The sequence below is a fragment of the Amblyraja radiata genome, chromosome 23, assembly GCF_010909765.2.
Source record: "Amblyraja radiata isolate CabotCenter1 chromosome 23, sAmbRad1.1.pri, whole genome shotgun sequence".
Taxonomy (NCBI): Eukaryota; Metazoa; Chordata; class Chondrichthyes; order Rajiformes; family Rajidae; genus Amblyraja; species Amblyraja radiata.
In genome coordinates, this window is record NC_045978.1 from 35,914,612 (window position 1) to 35,936,587 (window position 21,976).

The following is a 21,976-nucleotide window of genomic DNA, read 5'->3' on the forward strand; positions in this document are numbered from 1 at the left end:
TCCCCTATCCTGGGTAAAAGACCCTGCACAGACACCCTATCAATTCCTTTCATGTTTCTTTTAGTGCTTTTGGTCACATGCAGTTGAGCTAAATTAGTGGACCAAACTTTTGTCCTCTCCAGTATATTGCTTAAGTTGTGCTGATTTTTAATTAAACTTTGACTGAAAATTAAGAGAACTGAATGAAATTTTCAGTTATCATAGATTGAAGCATTCTGAAACAAATATAAAATAATCTTACTTGGATGACCTGAAATTAAAGCATATAATTAGTTAGTTACCTAATTGTAGCTAATTTCAGACTTCAATTACTAGATCTAAACATCTATCCATTTCTTAATAAATGATTAACATTTTTAAAATAGCCTAAATGTCCAAATAATATTCACAAATAATTCACAATAAAACATGATTTTTAAATCTCATTTACATTAATTTATAGGCCAAATGGAAGGAATTTAGTGTCCAATTGCTGTAAATAAATGCCCATTTAAATCAGCTTTCCAGTGGGTCCCTGTGGAACGCGCTGGTTTAGAACGTTCACATTGCGGTAGATTTGTGCCTCAAATGCCGAGAAAAATACTGCGCGATATAATTTGCCCAAATTGAGCTACTCGCAATATTAAATTTTGTATAAAAGGATCTTTAGAAGCCCTTTTGAATGTAAAAATATACAACCTACCTTCTGCTATTTTCTTTATGAGACCCTGCGGTTGTCGCGGGTTTAGAGATTGATTTTTAAACTACTATAACTATTATTCAAGGCCTTTAAACCTAATAATAGCTTTTGCGACGGGGTCTATCAGCGATTTTTCGTTAATAATTAACTAGGCTGAACATTTTCGATTGGAACAGCCTAGAGAAAATCGCGTTTTAAACCCGCCCCCTCTAAACGGCGCCAAAATCGCGCAAAACCTCAGCGGCAGATATTCAACGACGCTTCAGGTAGGCTTTGCAACATACCTACTGGTATAATCTTCATACCTGGGCTTGCTGGGACAGCTGCTCTTGTACTGGTAAGTTCCCCCCTTCCTCCTTTTCATCACCATGAATCGTAGCATTCATAGGTCCATTGGTACCAGTCTTTTGAATGAGAGGCATGCGCTCCAGTAAAGCTGGTCTACAAACAGCACAAGATTCATATTAACTATAAGCATTAAAAGGCCTTCATGGCAGCTGTGCAACTGAATCAGATCATGGCTGATCAGTACATAAACGGAATTCCGTCAATCCCATCTACCCATGGTAATCTGTTACCCATCAAAAATATACATATATCTGCCTTAGAGCCAAAGACGCTACTTCTGCCATCCTTTGAGGAATGTTCCTTTCTGTAACCTTATGACGATGAGAATAATTCAAGTAACCTTACTGCAGTCACAAAGACTGATCAGTATACTTAATCAGTATACTAGCTGGTGACTGCTTGGGCTATATCCCACAACAAACTAAGTTAGATGTTCACTGTCAGAGCCCAGGTGAAATGATCAGGGATGTCAAGTACCAAAAGATACACAGGAGGCAAAGAAAAATGAGGTGGGTCATTAGACTTCACTCATAGCATGAGCGGATAACTGCTAGCAAAACTCCATCAAAACCAGTCAACACAATAATAGTTCAAGAAACGTTCCCAGATCCGAGGCTGGGAGGAAAGACCACAAAGGACAATGGGAAAAAGTGTTTTTCTATTTGTGTTTCATTTCCATAAACGCACAATGTAGCCTCATTTACCTCATGTGGTCGAACCTCATGAAGAGTGCACTGTACTCCACTGCTCGCTGTTGAAGCTCAACGTCCAAGCTGCTTCCATAGATAGAAACTGCCTTTCTGATGCGACTGCAAACAATCACAAGTTGAAGTGAAACATCCTCCGGCATGTAAACGTAAACAGAAGAAACTCTCCAAAGTAGTTATATCTTTAGTGGTGTTTAGTGAGGCATTTGACAAAATCCAGAAGATTACGACTCATGGGATCTACCACGAAGGCAGTCTGAAGAAGTGTCTTGACCCGAAACATCACCCATTCCTTCTCTCCAGCGATGCTGCCTGTCCCGCTGTGTTACTCCAGCACTTTGTGTTTATCAGGATGCTGCCTGGATTATGGAGTATTAGCTTCAAAAGGCACATTGACATTGAGCCAGTCAGAGCTATACAGCATGGAAACAGGCCCTTTAGTACAACTAATCCATGCCGACTAAGTTCATGCATTTTAAGGCCTTCAGCACTTTCTGGTCTACAGTGGATTTAGTTCAAGACATCACTGTGAACTGCAAGTTCCAAGCATCCATGCCTTTCTCCACAGTAAATTCATGTGAGAAATATTAATTTAACACCTTGCCTATCTCCAGTACCTCACATAGACAACTTTATTAATCTTTAAGGAGCACTATTTTCTCCTTTGTTACTCTTTTGCCCTTAATATACTTGTAGAATCCCTTTGGATTCTTTTTTTACTTTTATCCGCCAAAGCTATCTGCCAAAGCTATCTCATGCTCCTTTTTGCCCTCTGGTGGCCATCAGCAGAGGTGCTGTCATGTGCTGCCAGAGGTGGTTGTAGAGCCACATATAGAAGCTCTGCAGATCACAGCCCCATAATGCCAAAATCTCCAGGCCAGCGATCGTAGCACTCCTCTCTGGCAACCCCCGGCAAGGGTTCGCCCCAGGAAGGGCCGCTCTGATCCATGCTGTTAGGCCGCGAGGGGGAGGCAATATGAAAAAAGTCGCCTCTCCGTCGAGGAGGCGACCGAAAGCAGTTCCCCCCCTTATCCCACCCCACCACCCCCCACACAAGACACACCAAAGGACGCCTAAACTAACATTAGACACAACAAAAAAAACAAAAAGGCAAAAGAACGAACACGCTGCTGGCAGGGCAGCCGACTCGCAGTGCCCCCACTTACCGTCCTGCACACCGAGTCCCTACCAACCATCGATTACCCATTCGCACTAGTTCTATGATATTCCACTTTCTCATCCACTTCATACACACTAGAGGCAATTTTACAGAGGCCAATCAAACTCTTTGGGATGTGGAAGAAAGCTGGATGAAACCCACGCAGTCACAAGGCGAACGTGCAAACTCCACAGACAGCACCCCAGGTCAGGATCAAACCCAGATCTCTGGTGCTGTGAGGCAGTAGCTTTACCAGCTGTGCCACCATGTCATCCACTGATGCATTTATTTATTATTTCTTTTAGGATCTGTGTTTTGTATTTATTACCCGTCACTAATCGCCAATGGATCAGCGTTCTCGTCGCGCCCCCCGTCAGTACCCAGGCTCGCCTGGGGAAGCCAATGATCCTCCCAGCAGACTAAATTCTACCAGACGACGCCTGAGAGCCAAGTCAAAGAATCCTAGTCATTATCCCAAAGCCGAAAGCAGCAACAACGACCAGCCTCAAGAGCACCTAGCAGTTGGACCTGCTCTCCGAATACTACAACTGAATGTTGAAGGCCTCTCTGCAGCCAAGCGACGCCTCATCGAAGTCCTCGCCCACCAACACTCCATTGACGTCATCTGTCTCCAAGAGACTCACGTTGGGCACAGAGGAAGCGGGCCTACACCATCAATGGCTTTGATCTTCTTTGCTATTCAGGACTGGACATGGCCCCTGCTTGGCCAGCCTTCACAAATGGGGCAGCAGCCCAACCCCACGGTGTGCTTGTGGAGAGCAGCAAACAATGCAACACATCATTGAAGCATGCCCTCAACAAAGACTCAAAGGAGGACTTGTCACCCTTCATACAGCAGATCAAGAGGCAACTGCTTGGCTAAAGGACTTTGCATTCGCTAAATAAATAAACTAATCGCCAGGAGGAGCCTTCAATCTCTCCCACAGCCACAGAATGTGGCCAGTTCACTTGAATGTGTGATCAACAGTGGCCCTGGATGTTGATTCAGCAATGATGATATCACTGAATGTCGAGAGAAGGTTGCTGGACTCTCTCTTGTTGGCAATCTTCACAATGCCAGGCCAGAACATTTTCCTTGCCTCGTCAACGAATGGCTGAATGCTGCCACATTTGGGCTTCATTTATTTTTAGAACTACTTTATGCAGTGGTCAGATCAGATGATCGACTATGTAGAATACTGGTAGGCAGCGAGGTAAGCAGGCTATTTCCCCAAAAAAGTCAAAGTAGATAAGATCTTAATAAGTAAGTTTCTCAATGGTAAAAATCTAGTCTAATCTACGAATTATGTGACGACCCACACAATCTACAGACTACATCACAGCTGCAGTAGGGAACAAGTCAATAAAAGTGAAGAGTTTGCAGCAAGATTCTTGACCTTGCCTTGCATGGAGACTGTCATTGAAGCACCCGTAAAAATTAATGACGTATGAATTTACTCAAGAATTGCATTACTCAATTATAAAAATTACTTCAAAAGCATGAGCATTTTGACTAACTTTCCCTTGTGAAAAATAAACTTCTCAGAAGAGATCTATGACTGATCGGATACACGCTCTGATGCTCACCACTCAGCCATAACACTCTTTGGAGAATTGCTTTTGTTTAAAGAGAACCAGCTAATTAATATTTGAGGTGGAAAGATAACACAGTTTCCACTTACTTTGTGCTGCTCTGCAGTCGTGTGCTAAGCTTCATAATGGCAGTTAGGGCATATTCACGGGTTGACAGTGCTGAGAGACTGGAGTGCAGAATCTTTTCCAAAACATCCAACACCTCATCTTCTGTAACCTACATAGGTAAAGATGCAGCAACATAATTCGACCATTCATAGTTAAGCAAGCACAAGTTATTAAAATCCAACTTAATTTTCAAGAATATTTAGCAATTTAATATTGACAATTTCCTACATCAAAATTAAAAACAGTAATTGATGGGTCGCTAGTCAATTCTGCTCGAGTTAAACACGTTGATGACTGGAGTCTCGTGAACAATCAGGACATTGTGGACCCACATGGTTAGATTTTACTTCGGAGTCACGTGAGTGATTCCGTGAAGAACCCGTTCAGCACGCATGCGCGGCATTACGTCCAGCAGAGCAACAGCGGCACAGTGGGAGTCGGGCTCTCCCGCTATGGAGGTGAAAGAACGGACCGTCAGGTAAGCTGACGTCAGATTTCTTTCACAGGGAGCCTTCTGCTGTCCGGCAGAGAAGAAAGGCTCTGCAACAAACCTGTCCCCCGCTCGACTCCACGGAGGAGCACGGAGGAGCGTTTTCCATCGCGGGGCAGCAACAAGGCGGTAGGACCGCTAACCCAGCGCTCCGCTATCCCGACACCGCGCCGAGCCCAGCCCGCTAGCGCCTCAGCAGCGGGCTGGAAGTAACGCCACGGAGGCGTCCGGCCGGTGGCTCCGACTTGTCGGACGGGACGTCTTTCCACCCGCCCGGGAGGAAAGACAGCCGCCTGCACAGACCTGCCCCACGCTCGACTCCACGGAGGAGCGTTTCATCTTGCGGGGGCAGCAACAAGGCGGTAGGACCGCTTACCGGGCGGCCCGCTACCCCGACACCGCGACCGAGCCCAGCCCCGCTAGCGCCTGAGCAGCGGGCTGGATGTACAAGCCAAGGAGGAGGCTTTCCGGCCGGTGGCTCCGACTTATCGGACGGGGACGTCTCTCCACCCAGGCGGGGGAGAGACAGCCGCTTGAGCCGCTTGGAGCGGCTCTTGGAGCAGGAGCTCCAGCGAGGTGCACCCCAGGAGGGGCGCTCTCGCAGAGGGAGGTCAGGCACTCCCTCCACAGTGCCTTGTGCACTGTCCATTGCTTCCTCCTTTCCAGAGGATAGCTTTGGTGACCAGGACTGGGCTGGTCAAGAACAGGGGCAATGGCTGAAGATCTCGGGAGTATGCAAGGGGTGCAGGAACAGGAAGAGCTGCTAGGTGTGGTGGACAGCTACGCGGAAACCCCACGTGCAGGAGGCCGTTAAAAGCCTGACGACAGCCATCACATCGTTTTTTTCTCCTCGTTCCATGGACAAATACGGAGATGACCACAACCTTCGTAAACAAGTCATAAGACCTGCCATAAAATCCTACATTGCAGGGTTGTGCATACCCCAGCCACTGAGCCAGACCCACTGCTCTTTGGGGGAAAAAACCTCACAAAGCATATGCATGCACGAGGTTTCCAAAACTTTCGGCTCATGAGGGCAGGGCGGGACGAGTAACCAAAAACAGTAATTCCTACGCAGCAGCACCCTATCGAATCCATCAGTCAACGTCTACCATATCGGACTGATGAAAGCTCGGGGTCCGCATCTATCACCAAACGTCTTCTTTAGACCAGGGCCCAGAGCGGACCAAATGGAAAATGTGCCACCCCCCAACGTCACCGCCACGTCAGACGACGTGCAACACTCGTTGGACCAGCAGGAAACAGAAGAATACCCATAACCATGGAGGTAGGCGGGTCTGGTTCCTACCAGTATATAGAGTAATACTAACACGAGTGATCAGTATATACTCAATGGCATTAGTGAATAAAATTCATACTAGAAAAATTGCCACCAGGTCAACATTCACCCCAGAGGGTATTTTTCCCCTCTCCGTTAAAGAAACAAGAGGGACAAGCTGAACTGGTGAGAATATTACAAAGGGGTATCATGGGAAAACCTGAACCCTTGCAATTCGTATCAAATATATTCACTAAATCCAAAAAAGATGGTGGATGTCGCATCATCACTGACTTAACTTCACTAAATATGTTTGTCAAGTATATACATTTCAAAATGGAACCGGTTGTTACTGCCAAACAACTAAATTCCAAAGGATACTTCATGGCAAGCATTCATCTTAAAGATGTTTACTATTTAGTACCATTCACTAGGATCATCGCAGATACCTGAAATTTACCTGGATGGGGCAGCTATAGCAGTTTAAAGCGTTACCCAATGGGCTCACATCAGCCCAAGAGTGTCACCCAGACACTAAAACCAACTCTGGCAATATTCAGAAGACAAAAACATATTGTCATGGCATATCTTGATGATCCTAAATGGTAGGCAAGACCATGAATTTGACTTTGTTAGCTGTTAGCTACCAAACAGTTATTCGAAACCCTGGGGTTGTCTTACATCCAGATAAATCTAAGTTGAAGCCATCCTCTATCATGGTCTACTTGGGCTTCGTAATTAATTCAGTCTACGTGACTGTAACATTGCCAAGAGACAACATAGTTGAATTGGCACAATCATGCAACAATTTAATGGTCAACAAACTACCAACTACTCGACAAGTAACAGAGTAATTGGGATAATGGTAGCAGCATTTCTGGCTACATAATTCGGATCTTTGTACCTAAAACGACATACTGGTCATTATTGATCGTTTCATGAAGTTACCCACTGAAGTAATATCAGAACGACAGTGGTGGGCAAAAAACGTTTGACATAGTTTTAGCCTATTATTATCACTAACCCTACGTCAGTTATCCAAACAGATGCCAGTACTCAAGACTGGGGAGCAACTAGCTCTATATCCAGCACAAGTAGTAGATGGACTAACCCAGAATCATCGTTACCACTTACACTGGGCATTAATTATCTAGAGATGTTTGGGTGACTTTTTATGGTTTAAAAGCATATGCATAAATATGCATCACTTGCATGTACGGTTATAAATAGATAATACTACGGTGGTGGCCTACATTAACCATATGGGCGGCATAAAATCGGTATCATGCGACAAGTTGGTCAACACAATTTGGCAATGGTGTGTCCAAAGACATATTTGGCTATCAGTAACTTACCTGCCAGGTAAGCTAAATACAGTGGCAGACACCAGGTCACATAAATTTAATGACAACATCGAATAGATGTTAAAAACCCCCAAAAATGTTTCACAAAAGGTATCAAGCAATATGGCACGCCAGATATCGATTTATTTGCATCAAGGCTAAATCACCAGGTACCTATGTATGTCGCTTGGGAACCAGACCCTGAGGCAGCAGCGGTAGATGCGTTCGCGCTGGATTGGGGAAATTCTTCTTCTATGCATTTCCTCCCTTCTGCCTCTTCAGTCGGGGACTACGCACAGTACAAATGGACTCTGCTTCAGGTATTTTTATAGTACCCGATTGGCCTACACAGCCATGGTTCCCAATACTCCATGACATGGTTGTTGAAACTCCGATGGTATTCCCCAGTGAACCAGAGTTATTAACACCCAGTGTCGGGCACAAGCCACCCGTGCCATGAAAAAATCAAACTCCTGGGTTGCAGATTCTGCACAAACCACTTCTGGGACTGGGATTATCATAACAAACCGTCGACACCATGTCAGCATCCCTCCGAACATCCACTGAAAAACAGCACTTGTCCAGCATCAAAAAATGGGAGAAGTACTGCTTGGATACAGGGACCACCTACTCAACCGCTACAGTTACCAACGTACTGGAATTCCTGGTGAACCTTCACCACGATGAAGGACTTCAGCTACAGAGCCATCAACACAGCTAGAATTGCCCTGCCTGTCTATTTCAAAACCAGCTCCAGGACAACAGGCCATGGGGTCCCACCAGCTGGTGGTCAAACTAATGAAGGGTATTTACAACTCTAAACCCCTAGACCAAGGTACACCCATATATGGGATGTCAGTGTGGTCCTGACATACCTCAGGGGATGCCCACCAGCCAGATCCCTCAACCTGAAACCATCTATGCTCAAAACACATATGTTGATGGCACTTGTAGCTGCACAGAGGGTCCAGTCACTACACCTATTGCGACTGGACACCATGCTCACAGCTCCAGACCAGATCTCTGTCGTTGTCCAGGGAACGGTCAAACAGAGCAGACCAGGAACACCTAATCCAGTCGTGGAATTCCGGGCTTACCCGCCAGAAACACGGTTATGTGCCATGACCCTACTATCCTACATAGACACAACCAAAATATTCGAGGGAGATGAAAAGCCTTGTGGGTCAGTCATAAAAAACCTTATGGTCGGGTGACGAGCCATTTCGGGATGGCTCAAGCAAGTGCTAAAAGCTGCTGGGATAAAAACTAACATGTACAAAGTTCATTCCACCAGGGCAGCATCCACGTCGACGGCTAAAAGAATGGACGTGCCTATAAACCACATCCTGGCTACAGCAGGATGGTGGGGGGAAAGACCGTTCAGAAATTTTATAATAAGCCGTTGGCAAAACCTGTTTTATTTGCAGGAAAGATTTCCAGACTGCAAATATTTAATTTAAGCCCAGGGGAGCAATTTAATTTCTTTGTTGTTATTGTTAAAAAATTCCATTGTGTTTTTCTACAAACAGATTCATTGGTTGATTACGATAACACACTTCCTCCCTCAAAGACTTCGGCAGTGATGTAGTAATAACTGTTACACGGTTTGAAATCACAGAGCTTTGAAATCTTCACGGAATCACTCACGTGACTCCGAAGTAAAATAGTAAGATTAAACGAGAATTTACCAGTTTGAAGTTTGATCTGTATTTTATGAGGAGTTACGATGAGGGATTACGTGCCATCCGCTCCCACCCTCAATAATATGGGTCAAATTCATAAACTGATGTCTCCTTATCTTTACTATGTTTACTTCAATAACTGTGTCTATCTGTGATTCCACACCGCTGCTTTGAAGTATGCCGCGCATGCGTGCTGAACGGGTTCTTCACGTAATCCCTCATCGTAACTCCTCATAAAATACAGATCAAACTTCAAACTGGTAAGTTCTCGTTTAATCTTACTATTTTAGTTGTACAGCAGTTCATTAGGTCAGACAAATGCTGGAGGCAACTCAGCGTTAGTACTCAGTTACAGAAGATGACAACAGCTAGATTAACAGCATCCAACTTTCAAAACGCCTTATCTTTGCATAAACTAAATGAGGCACAATAGAATTGACACACAAGTATTGAAGTAAACAGGATCATGCAGAAAAATTCCGTTCATTTGCTCGAGACCTCCATTTATTTAATCAGGAAAGGTCACGTCTTTCCAGGAGTATAATATTATTGTATTCTAGAAAATGCATTTGCACCTGAACTGGTGTTTCCTCCTCAAACTCCCCCGACAAAAGAAGATCCCCATATTCTCCAACACACCACACTGCAACTTGCACAAGAGGTTGCTGCAAGAAAGAAATGCACCCACATCAAACATAGTCAACTGCGGATCAGATTTTATTCAGGCAAATTTTGATGATTTGGTTGTGCAAAAAGTCAAAGAGGGGTTGACAGAATGGGAGAAAGATTTGGAGCAATTGATTGTTTCAACTTTAACAATGTCACTCAAATATATCTTTTAATAAATTCTCATTAGCCTGAAATATTAGCTAGCCAGATATTTCCAGATCTGCTATTAATCAAATTAGGAAGACTAAGGCACAAGACAATCTTCAAAATAAAAGGCAGTGGCAAGTTAAATTGAATTTGGCCATGACTATTGCTTTGGCCAACAAGGCAATGAAATAAGGGCTGGAAAATAGAATCAGGCTGGATTCTGCCCATAATATTATTAAGCATGGTTTAATATAAATATTTAAAATTGTGTAAAATACAGCACAATGTATTAAACGCCAAATACATATTATGAAGATGCAAGCAACATTTATATTTAACAAATTAAGCAATACACTTTGCTACTTGCCTGTGAAATATCCACACGAATGGCCTGATGGAGCTTCTGCACAATGTATGCATGAAGGGAGTTTGCATTACTGATGAGCTGAATCAACAGAGGCACCGAGTCGTCTCGAACATAACTTCCAGCCTGTTGAGAAGGACAACAAAAAAACATTGCAGCACTGGAACCTGCCCTCTAACGTTCGAACAACTTTAAATTCCAGATATCAGAGGCATTTGCTGGAAGTAATACATACTGTGGTGAGAACTCTCATGATGGTGTCAATGTGCCATCGTTTGTTTGGAGCGTATCTAGAAAAGACAATTTTACAAATAAAAATGTAATCGCTTGTGTAAGCTAAACAGAACCCTGAAGCTCCTTTGCTATTCAATGTCAAGATTGAGCTGCATGTTTCATCCACTTTTTCAATTAATTCCCATAATCAATGTTCAAAAATGGATTGATCTTAGCTTTGAGTACATTCAATGACCAAGCACCTATAGCACTCTTGAACCAGATAATTCTAAAGACTTGCACAAATCTGTATAACAGAAATTTCTCATCCCAATTCAAAGTGGCTGACCCCTGGCTTGAGGCTGTATTCCTGAGACAGATACACCATTTTGAAGTAAACAGGATCATGCATAAAAATTCAGTTCATTTGCTCTAGAGACTTATGTAGTCTAGAGACAGAGGTTATGGGGAGAAGGCAGGAGAATGGGGTTAGGAGGGAGAGATAGATCAGGCATGATTGAATGGTGGAGTAGACTTGATGGGTCAATTGGCCTAATTCTCTACTCCTATCACTTATGACCTTATGACCATGCAGAAGAAACAGCCTTTCAGCAGACAACCTCTGCATTTAGCAGAACCCCTTTGACAATCTTACACATCACAAGATCATCTTGTACCATAACCACTTTGAAATATACAGAGTTATAGTCACCATTACCAAAATGATCCCCTCCTGACACTCCCGTTGGTCTATCCACATAGAGTGTCAAAAGCTCTCCTGGATGCACTGCAAAAAAGTTTGCCCCCTCTGAACCTTGAGTCACTGGATCCAAGTTCAAACAGTTGCTGGCCATTAATACATCTGAAATATATTGTGGAATGAAATGTAGAGTAAACCACCGCAGAGTACGAACATGTTTTTAAAAAAACCTGCTCTGTATGATTCAGATATGCCCTTGTGCTATATGTGTTTATGGGTAAACAGTTCGCCACCCATAATGCTTTATCTCATCTTATTAGGCAATGATCCATGTAATTTGGAGGGCAAGTGACCTTTTCCTGTAAAATGGAACCACAAGAAACTGTAGAGCCTAAAATCATGAACAAAAATGTATGTACTGGTGGAACTCAGAGGCCAGGCGAAGGGAACGGACAGACAATGTTTCAAGTTGGGACCCTCTTCAGACTGAAGGAAATAGGGAGGGGTAGGGAGAGAAGAGAGAAAGCTGGAAACAAGGTGGGGATGGGGAAAGCCTTGGGGGGCTTGGGGGGGGGGGGGGGGGGGGGAGATGGGCAGATTGGTAGAGATAAAGACTACAGACAAAGAGGAGATAAAATGGGGGTCAGATAAGGAAAGACAAGGAGTGAAATGTAAAACATAAGGGAGGGAAATATTGGCCTCGGGGAGGGGAGATGAGCATTCAGAGGAGCGGAAAGAAGCAGGGTGATGGAAGATGGTGGGAAAATTGTGCATGCACCACTTTGGAGGTTTAACTTGCAATTGGAGATGTTCATACAATTGGTTGTAGCTATCGAAGTGAAATACAATCGTCTGGTTTGCAGGTGGCCTCACTCTAGCAATGGAAGACGCAGAACAAAAGATTGGTATGGGAATGGTAAGGTGAGTTAAATGGTTTAGCAACCAATAGCTCCAGCAGGCCTTGACAGTCAGAGCACAGGTTTTAGTAAAACATAGAAAAAAAACCAATGCTTTTGCAAGCAGTTATCTTCTTAACTGCCAAATTCTATTTAATACAGGCTTTCAACATTCAATAATACTTAAGGAAAAGTGATGGATTGGAGAAGACTTCATAGTGCCTACAGATTCAGTTGGACCATCATGATTTAACTGCATTTTATGTGGTCAACTGCCACAGCTAATACCTACCAATGCATAATGTCCAATACTCAATACACATAGCAGAAGAAACATCTTGTAGGTGCAAGATTGTATTAAAACATGCCAAAATTATCTCACATAACCATCTGTGGTCACCTAAATAAGAGAAACTCAGGACTGCACCGAGACTTGAGAGCAATTCGACACTGACTGCAGCAAATTAGAAAACAATAATTCCCATATTTTAATAGCAGGATCTATAAAGTAGCAAACTCTGTCCTCCTTACTCTACATTTCCCATAACAAGTTTCATGCTCCTATTCAACCTCAGTTTGTTACAAACACCTACATGCAACGTTTCAACTGTTAATTATGGAGGGAACTGTAGTTGCCAGACATTGGGCACAATTGCTTATTAATTCACAATATTTTAAAGCCTACATTTTGGCCTTGCATTAGAAGCATGAACATTAACAGAAATTACATTCTGCACTTTTACATTAATAGATCATACTTTCTGCAAAGAAACATTTTGTTTCACAAATACACAGAAAGCATCTAAAAATGTGTCCATATTTCTACCCTGTTTTGCAACTGGGTTTAGGAGGTCTCTAAGATACAAGGTATAGTTTCAGGAACTAGAAATAACGATAATAGTCAAAGAGCCATTGCATCTTGGTGTTGACCTCATACCCATCCCAGGAACCATACCATGCTTTTGAGCTTTAAGAATGGGAAGACATTCGATAGGCCCTGGAAGATCGTTGGACTGGGAACAGCATCTTTCTATGATAATGTTGAGGGACCAGATTGCAAATGGTTCGATAGTTGGGAAGTCAGAACCATTCGAAGTCATTTGTGATCCTCTGCTGGCCTTTGAATAAGTACCCTATATTTGGGGCAGGTTGATTTTGTATTGAACAGGAAGTTCACTGCTCAATTCAAACAACATTATTGTGACTGTTGTAGGAAAAATTAGATAAAGACAACCATCAAATAACTTAAAACCAGAAAATTGTACAGTTGTTGTGCACAAGCTTAAGCATGTGAATGAAACATAGTCTAAGAACAAACTAAGATTGCCTTTTTTATAGCTTCAACCTCCTTAGCAGAGGCATAATACAGGCAGGCATAAACGCAAAAGCAAGAATGGCATTTTCAAAACGCAAAGGGACTCCACCAGTGACATCCCAGTGAATTCAAAGATTAGGTTACGTTGAATTCCTCACTTACTTTTCTGCTGCTAGGAATATTCCTGAAGCACAGTCCGCCTTAAACTCTGGGTCACAGTGGTCCAGAAAATAGAGTAATTCTTTCATCATTCCTCGGACATTGCTGCCATTAACCAGGGCAAAGCACAAATCCATCGCACGTCTATTTGTAACAAAGAACAAAAGACTTGCATTAAAATCTGACTAGCACCAATAGTTAGCATAACCACAATTCAGAATGTCTGAAATTACGATTCAGAATTTAACAATTATTAAATTACAAAAACAGAAGTGAAAGCAGAAAGCGCATGGGCCCCCAGTATCATTTCCTTTACCAAAAAATGCTCATGTTTCCCCAATTACAAGTTCACTACATTTTCAGAACTGATTGGGTGAAAAGCAGTCAGCACAGTGCAGTGCAATTAAATAATTAACAATTGCATGAACTGTTTTTGGAATATGGTTATTCACTTGGTAACAAGAAAGAGCTGCAGATGCTGGAAAAATCGAAGGTTTGCAAAAAATGTTGGAGAAACTCAGTGGGTGAGGCAGCATCTACGGAGAGAAGGAATTGGCGAAGTTTCGGGTCAAGACTCTGACAATGGAGGAGGCCCAGGACAGAATGGTCAGATTAGGAATGGGAGGGGGAGTTAAAGTGCTGAGCAACTGGGAGATTAGGTAGGTTAAGGCAGACTTAGCGGAGGTGTTCAGCGAAACGAGCGCCGAGCCTGCGCTTGGTCTCGCCGATGTACAGGAGTTGACACCTGGAACAGCGGATACAGTAGATGATACCAGGTCATTGGAATGTCCTCATTCTTTAGGAAACGGGGGTTCCCTTCATCCATTATAGATGAGGCTCTCACTAGGGTCTCCTCGATATCCTGCAGCAGCTCTCTTGCTCCCCCTCCCCCCATTCGTAACAAGTACAGAGTCCCCCTTGTCCTCACCTTCCACCCCATCGGCTGCCGCATACAGCATATAATCCTCCAACATTTTCGCCACCTCCAATGGGATCCCACTACTGGCCACATCTTCCCTTCTCTATCCCTTTCTGCTTTCCGCAGAGACTGTTCCCTCCGCAACTCCCTGGTCAACTCGTCCCACCCACTCAAACCACCCCCTCCCCAGGTACTTTCCCCAGTAAATGCAGGAGATGCAACACCTGTCCCTTTACCTCCCCCCTCGACTCCATCCAAGGACCCCAACAGTCTTTCCAGGTGAGGCAGAGGTTCACTTGCACCTCCTCCAACCTCATTTACTGTATCCACTGTTCCAGTTGTCAACTAACAACCTGACCTTTTTGTCGTGGGCCTCCTCCATTGTCAAAATTCCTCCAATTGCCCAGCGCAAATTGGAGGAACAGCACCTCCTATTTCGCTTGGGTAGCTTACACCCCAACGGTATGAACATTGATTTCTCTAACTTCAAATAGCCCTTGCTTTCCCGCTCTTCTCCATCCCCTCGCCCTTCCCAGTTCTCCCACCAGTCTTACTGACTCCGACTACATTGTATCTCTGTCCCGTCCACTCCCGACATCAGTCTGAAGGAAGGCCTCGACCCGAAACGTCACCTATTCCTTCTCTCCAGAGATGCTGCCTGTCCCACTGAGTTACTCCAACTTTTTGTGTCTATCTTTGATTTAAACCAACATCTGCAGTTCTTTCCTACACACTGCAGATTTACAGAATATTGCCTGGAATTTAACACAAATCCAGGAGAACTATTGAGCTGCAGCATAGTTGACAAGGGAATAAGAAATAGTGGTGTGGGATTGCATTCTGATATTTATACTGCTGAGATGGAAATTAAAGTGCCGTCTGGAATATGGTTCGTACCAAAGCTGAATACCAAGGGCTACGTGTAAATAATGCACGTTATGCTCTGAAATATTCTTTAAATATTAGAGGCACAGAATAATTTACAGCAAATATTCCAATATTATTTTTCTTCAAAAATTGGACCATGAAATATCAACTACTTCTGAAAGATATGTTGAGCACCCATCCATCTAGGAAATGTCACATTTTAAAATGTAATTTAAAATTCAAATGATATTTGCTTCTGGAACCAGGAGTGCTAGTATCTGATCGTGTGATAAATAATTTGGCGCCATCGCTACTGCCTTCCTTTGAACTGATTTATTCAGAGTCTCCTGCAATAAGGCCCTGCAGCAGTTCCCCAAAGGAAATAAACACAGAGAATTACTTTGCTATAGCAACACTGCCACTGCAACATTAACATAACATTACCAATGATCAATAATACCCCAAATAACATATCATTAATCTGCAAGACTTCAAACCAAACACAAACTCATCATCCTGCATCCTAACATGGCCATCTATCTAAAAGCCATTGGTAGAAATTAACTATTCGCAGTGGTTTATGTTAACTGTGCCCTCCACGCAAGATTTGTATTTGACAACTGGGCCACCCTTTAAAGTCAAGTAGTCTGTGGGCTGAATTTCCTAGTTCTGCTCCTATCCTGTGAATAATTGCTGCATGGCCCGTACAGACAAATCTTGGGCTTAAATGTGAAGGAAGGTATATTTGAAACGTAAACCAGGAGTATGAGAAAACATCGACACAACTTTTCAACAGTGTACTGTGAATGCAGACAAAAGTGCTGGAGTAACTCAACGGGTGCAGCAGCATCTATGGAGCGAAGGAAATAGGCAACGTTTCAGCCCGAAACATTGCCTATTTCCTTCGCTCTATAGATGCTGCTGCACCCGCTGAGTTACTCCAACACTTTTGTCTACCTTCGATTTTCCAGCATCTGCAGTTCCTTCTTAAACAGTGTACTGTGAATGATGTTTTCAGTTGAAACATGACAATGCTAGAAAACTATTTTATGTTGGAGGAACTCAGCGGATCTGGCAGCATGCGATAGGGCCATTACCTTTTAATGGAGACATCGAGGTCAGTGAGACAGTCTACGATCGTACTCCGGTGTCTCTGTACTGCATTGTGGTCTGTCTGCACCATCTTCAAAAGTGACGTCAATGCAACATACCTTCGGGGAATAAAAACCTCAAATATGATTTTGAATATGAAAATAAATGAGAGAGAAGTAGCAGCACGCCCCCACTAAGTGGTTTACTGAAAGTAAAGGGCCGGTCTAACGTCATATAGGAGAATGACAGACAAAAGGGAACCATCTGTTCTGCAGAATTTCCATGCTGCAGTGCTGGGAACCCAAATTATGGAGTTACAAAAATGCAGAATTGCCCCTATGACACTATTCTCAATGAAACCAAGTGTGATTTTGGCACGTCAACTCCTCAAGAGTACAATATAAATATTGTACTTATCAAACAGACAGTCAACATTTAAATCTTTATAGAGTTACTTACTGAGCCCTGCCTTGAGTGTAATGACCCTGTCCCACTTAGGAAACGTGAAAGTAAACCTCTGGAGACTTTGCGCCCGACCCAAGGTTTCCGTGCGGTTCCCGGAGGTTTTTGTCAGTCTCCCTACCACCTTCCACTACCTGCAACCTCCAGCAACCTCCGGGAACCGCACGGAAACCTTGGGTGGGACACAAAGTCTCTAGAGGTTTCCGTTCAGGTTGCCTAAGTGGGACAGGGGTTCATTAAGGGATTTCCCTTGCTTGTAATATGATGTTGACCAAAGCTTACTTCTGTAATCACATTTCTTTCACAAGAACACAAGAAAATAGCATTAGGATCCCGCAAGCCTGCCCTTCCATGCAATGTTATGGATAACTGATGCTGGCATTAACGCTTCTGTGTCAGTCTACCACAACCGTTCAAATATTTATCCATCTTCAATTTAAAGTGCATTCCATGACTTACCCTTCACCAGCCTCCAGGGAGGAGAAATCCAGAGACTCACTGTTCTGTATCACAATAAATTCCTCGCACCTCAGTTTTAAAATGATCTGCCCCTTAGCTAGTTTATGACTCTCCCACTGGAGAAAACATCTCGACATCTAATTTGTCAAGCACCATTAGGATTTTAAATGTTTAAATCAGGTAGGCCTTCAGCCTCCTACACTCCAAGAAATAAAGGCCCAAACTGTCTTGCCTCTCTATAGGATAACTCTCAGATCTCCAGGATTTTCTCAGACAGCTTCCAATGTAATTTTTAGGAAAGGTAAAATAATCTACAGTATTCCAGGTGTAGCCTAACCATTATCCAATATAAATGGAACAAACCTCCAATCAGTTTGCAAGAAAAGCCAATATTGCCTTCTCAATTATTTGTAGGATCTGCCTGATAACTTATTGTAATTCATGCAATGGAACAACGATTCCTCCGAATTTCACACTATAATCGTCATCCTTTTCAAGATTCAAGAGAGTTTATTGTCATGTGTCCCTGATAAGGACAATGAAATTCTTGCTTTGATTCAGCACAACAGAACATAGTAGGCATGACTACAGAACAGATCAGTGTGTCCATATACCATTATATAAATATATACACACATTAATAAACTGATAAAAGTGCAAATAAACAGATAATGGGCTATTAATGTTCAGAGTTTCGTTCGAGCCGAGTTTAATAGCCTGATTCTTTAATTCTTTTAATTCTTTAACAACTTTTGCAAGATTTTCTGATCATTTGATCAATCATCAATAATCTGCTGCAGGATCACAACGTTCTCACAAACATGCCCTCCCACCTATTTTCATATCATCAGCAAACGTAGAAACCTTACACCTCATTACCTCCTCCAAGTTGATAATATAAATAGTAAACAATTGAGGGGCAAGAACTAATCCTTGGGGTACCCTGTTCTCCACCCTGAAAGAGACTAATTTACTCCAACAGTTTTATGTATGCCAGCGAGTCTTCAATCGAAGTCAAGATAGCGTGGATAGAAGATTGGCTGACTGGCAGAAAGCAGAGAGTGGGAGTAAAGTGGGCCTTCTATATTTGCCCAGAGTGCACAGAGTCTCGTGCCCAGTGTAGGTGAATTGACAACCAGAGGACATAGGTTTAAGGTGAAGGGGAAAAGATATTAGGAATTTGAGGGGTAACTTTTTCACACAAAAGGTGGTGGGTGTATGGAACAAGCTGCCAGAGGACGTAGTTGAGGCTGGGACTATCCCAACGTTTAAGAAGCAGTTAGACAGGTACATGGATAGGGCAGGTTTGGAGGGAATATGGAACAAGCACAGGCAGGTGGGACTTGTGTAGCTGTGACATGTTGGCCGGTGAGGGCAAGTTGGGCCGAAGTGTATCACTGTATCACTCTATGACTATTAGGCTGCTGTTGACCAGTTGCATTCTGCAGGGGTCGGACATAGTTCTGCAAATGGTGGAATTGATGACGTTGTGGCCATGTTTGCAGATTATATGATAATAGGTGAAGGGGCAGATAGTGTTGATGAAGCAGTCAGTCTGCATAAGGACTTGGATAGGTTGGGAGAGTGGGCAAAGAAGAGACAAATGGAATGCAGCATAGCAAAGTGTACGGTCATGACTACTTTCTAAATGGGGAGAGGATTCAGAAATCAGAGGTGCAAAGGGACTTGGGAGGGTTGGTGCAGGATTCCAAAAAGGTTGAGTCATGGGAAGGAAGGCAAATGCAACGCAAGCATTCATTTTGAGAGAACTTAAATATAAAAGCGAGGATGTGATGCTGAGGCATTATAAAGCACTGGTGAAGCCACAAATTGAATATTGTGAGCTATTTTAGGTCCCGGGCAGTGGGCAGGTGCTATAGACCTGCACGGGAAGGTAGACACTCCCGCCCCCATGAGTCTCTGGCAGATGGGGCTCGTCAGCCTGGGAAGGTAGTCCATCTAGGAGAGGGAAACTCTGATTTAAAACCTCCACTGCCTCGTGGCCATATCCAGTCATGGAAAAGACTCCTGGAGTAAACCTCAAGAAAATCCGCAGTCAGAGCCCCTAAGGCAGTTCGTCTGTTGTCTACAACCTCGCTCTGGCAGCTCCTGCGACGGCGCTGGTGCCAAACTGTAACTGCCCTGCTGTTCCTTTGGATCGATCAGCGACGTGGAGGGGAGGGGGACGTACTGCCTGGGCAACAGCCTGTCCTCCATATGACATCGCCCAGGCTTGCATCCGACCACACATCACCTGCAAACTAGGATGCATCACCCATGGTCAGTCATGACCGAAGGGAGCCTAGTGCACCTACTTTGGGTCCCATAACTGAGGAAGGATGTGCTGCCATTGGAAAGGGTCTAGAGGAGGAAATGATACCATTTCCATTTGGTTAATGCAAGAAGAGCGTTTGATGTCTCTGGGTCTGTACTCGCTGGAGTTTAGAAGGATGAGGGGGTGGGGGAGGGATCTCATTGAAACCTACTCTGAAGTAGGGTTTTGACCCGAAACATCATCTATTCCTTTTCTCCAGAGGCAGCCTGACCCGCTGAGCTACTCCAGCTTTTTGTGTCTATCTTCAAGGGGAGGAGAAAAAGTTTAGCTACAGAGTCAGTTTAGACAGCAAGATTGAACGTCTGATACACAAAATAAATCTTAGAATTATACTCACCTAATATTTTTATCATTGTTTAGTAAAAATCTACCCAAAATATTTACAGCTAGAACCTGCGGATTAGAAAAAAACAGGTTATTACATATTAAATAAACAAATCTTTTCATAGCTAAGCAAAGACACAATTGCTGAAGGATGTCAGCGGGTCAGGCAGCCACCATGGATGGAATAGACAAATGACGTTTTGGGCCGGGACTCTTCAGAAGAAGCTCATCTTCAATTACCTCAATTCCATTTTGTCCACACTTCTGACCTACATCCCAGACACTGCACACATTCATCAACACTTCAATAACTAGACCCCCCCCCCCCCCCATTGCCACATCTTTACTGTGGATGTCCAGTCTATTTTATACCTCCGTTCCACACCAGAAAGGCCGTGGGACCCTTCGCTTATTCCTTGAATAGAGACCCAATCAGGTTCCCTCAACCAGCGCTCCCCCTGCCTGACTGAACTTGTCCTCGTCCTCAACAACTTCTCTTTTGACTCCTCTCATTTTCTTCATGTCAAAGCTAATTAAAAAACCTACTAACATGACCTACTAACTCATATGGGCCTCAGTTATGCCTCTATTTTTGTTGTTATGTTGAACACTCAAACTGAGCCAAAAGGTTGTGTGCCTATTCCCTCCACAGATGCTGCCTGACCTGCTGAGTTTCTCCAGCACTTGGGGTTTTGCTCAAGATATCAGTATCTGCAATTTCATGTGTCTCTATTCATAACTTAACTATTGTTGCACCACTGTTGACAATGTTTGTCAGAACTATGGTTTTGGCCTTTTATTGGAATGCAGACACTTGGCCACAAGTGGTTGCAGGTCTCCAGTACTACACTCAGGCAAGATCCAAGAAATGTGTTTTCCTCCTCACCATGGGCAAAGCAGGGGATCAAGCTGCAGGAAAGCAGCACAGTAATTATTAAAATCAATGAGGTTCAAATAAATTGTTTGAAATTCATCATTCCTGTAAATGATACCCTCTGAACCTTTTAAGCAAATTACTTATCTCTACCCTCCTCTCACTCCCTGTCCCACCATATTTGTCTACACTTTCTTGTTCGTTCTTGGGAAGACTAGTAATACTTCTGTAAAAGTCAGCTAGGCCATCTACATTCCACCCTGTCCTTTCGGGAAAACACTTAATGCTGATATATATACCTAATGAATGTAGCTTAGCATACGATTCATCCTACAATTTTACTCAGGGATACATTTACAAGGATTGCCATATTTTTTTGAAAAACACCCCAAAACATGAATAAATGTGCTTTCACTTCACTACTTTTCCATCCCTACATTAACTACTGAAGAGCTGTGAAGGTCTTATGGGCCTGTCCCACTTAAGCGATTTTTCAGACCTCTGCCGGCGACCGTCAAGTTGCCGGCAGTCGTCTGAAATACCGGCAACTGGAACAGCGACTGTCAGAGTGGAACACACGCACACACAGCAAAGGCGGGGGCCAAGGCAAGCGGGGGGGGGAGTGCTGTTTGATATTCACATGGTGCAAAGCCACGCTGATAGACATACACCGCGATGCACAGGAAAGTTGGCGCTGTAATTAAGACGGCTAGCACAGTGTACGGTAAGTCCTTTAAAAAAAAGGGGGGGGGGGGGGAGAGAGAAGAGTGGAGACAACTGTTATGAAGCTAGA

The 21,976-nt window shown here is 43.6% G+C and overlaps 1 protein-coding gene across 2 annotated transcripts in view; it reads right to left on the minus strand.

The window, feature by feature from the left end:
* LOC116986486 (AP-1 complex subunit gamma-1-like) overlaps positions 1–21,976 on the minus strand; it is a 100,886-nt gene that overhangs the window by 20,012 nt on the left and 58,898 nt on the right. For both annotated transcript variants that reach the window (XM_033042069.1, XM_033042068.1), the window contains 9 exons: positions 20,323–20,378; positions 16,735–16,848; positions 13,855–13,995; positions 10,804–10,858; positions 10,572–10,694; positions 9,964–10,053; positions 4,576–4,703; positions 1,732–1,836; positions 985–1,120 (listed from right to left, as the gene is read on the minus strand). In XM_033042069.1, coding sequence (XP_032897960.1) covers positions 985–1,120; positions 1,732–1,836; positions 4,576–4,703; positions 9,964–10,053; positions 10,572–10,694; positions 10,804–10,858; positions 13,855–13,995; positions 16,735–16,848; positions 20,323–20,378 — 948 coding nt within the window. The remainder of the gene's footprint in view (positions 1–984; positions 1,121–1,731; positions 1,837–4,575; positions 4,704–9,963; positions 10,054–10,571; positions 10,695–10,803; positions 10,859–13,854; positions 13,996–16,734; positions 16,849–20,322; positions 20,379–21,976) is intronic.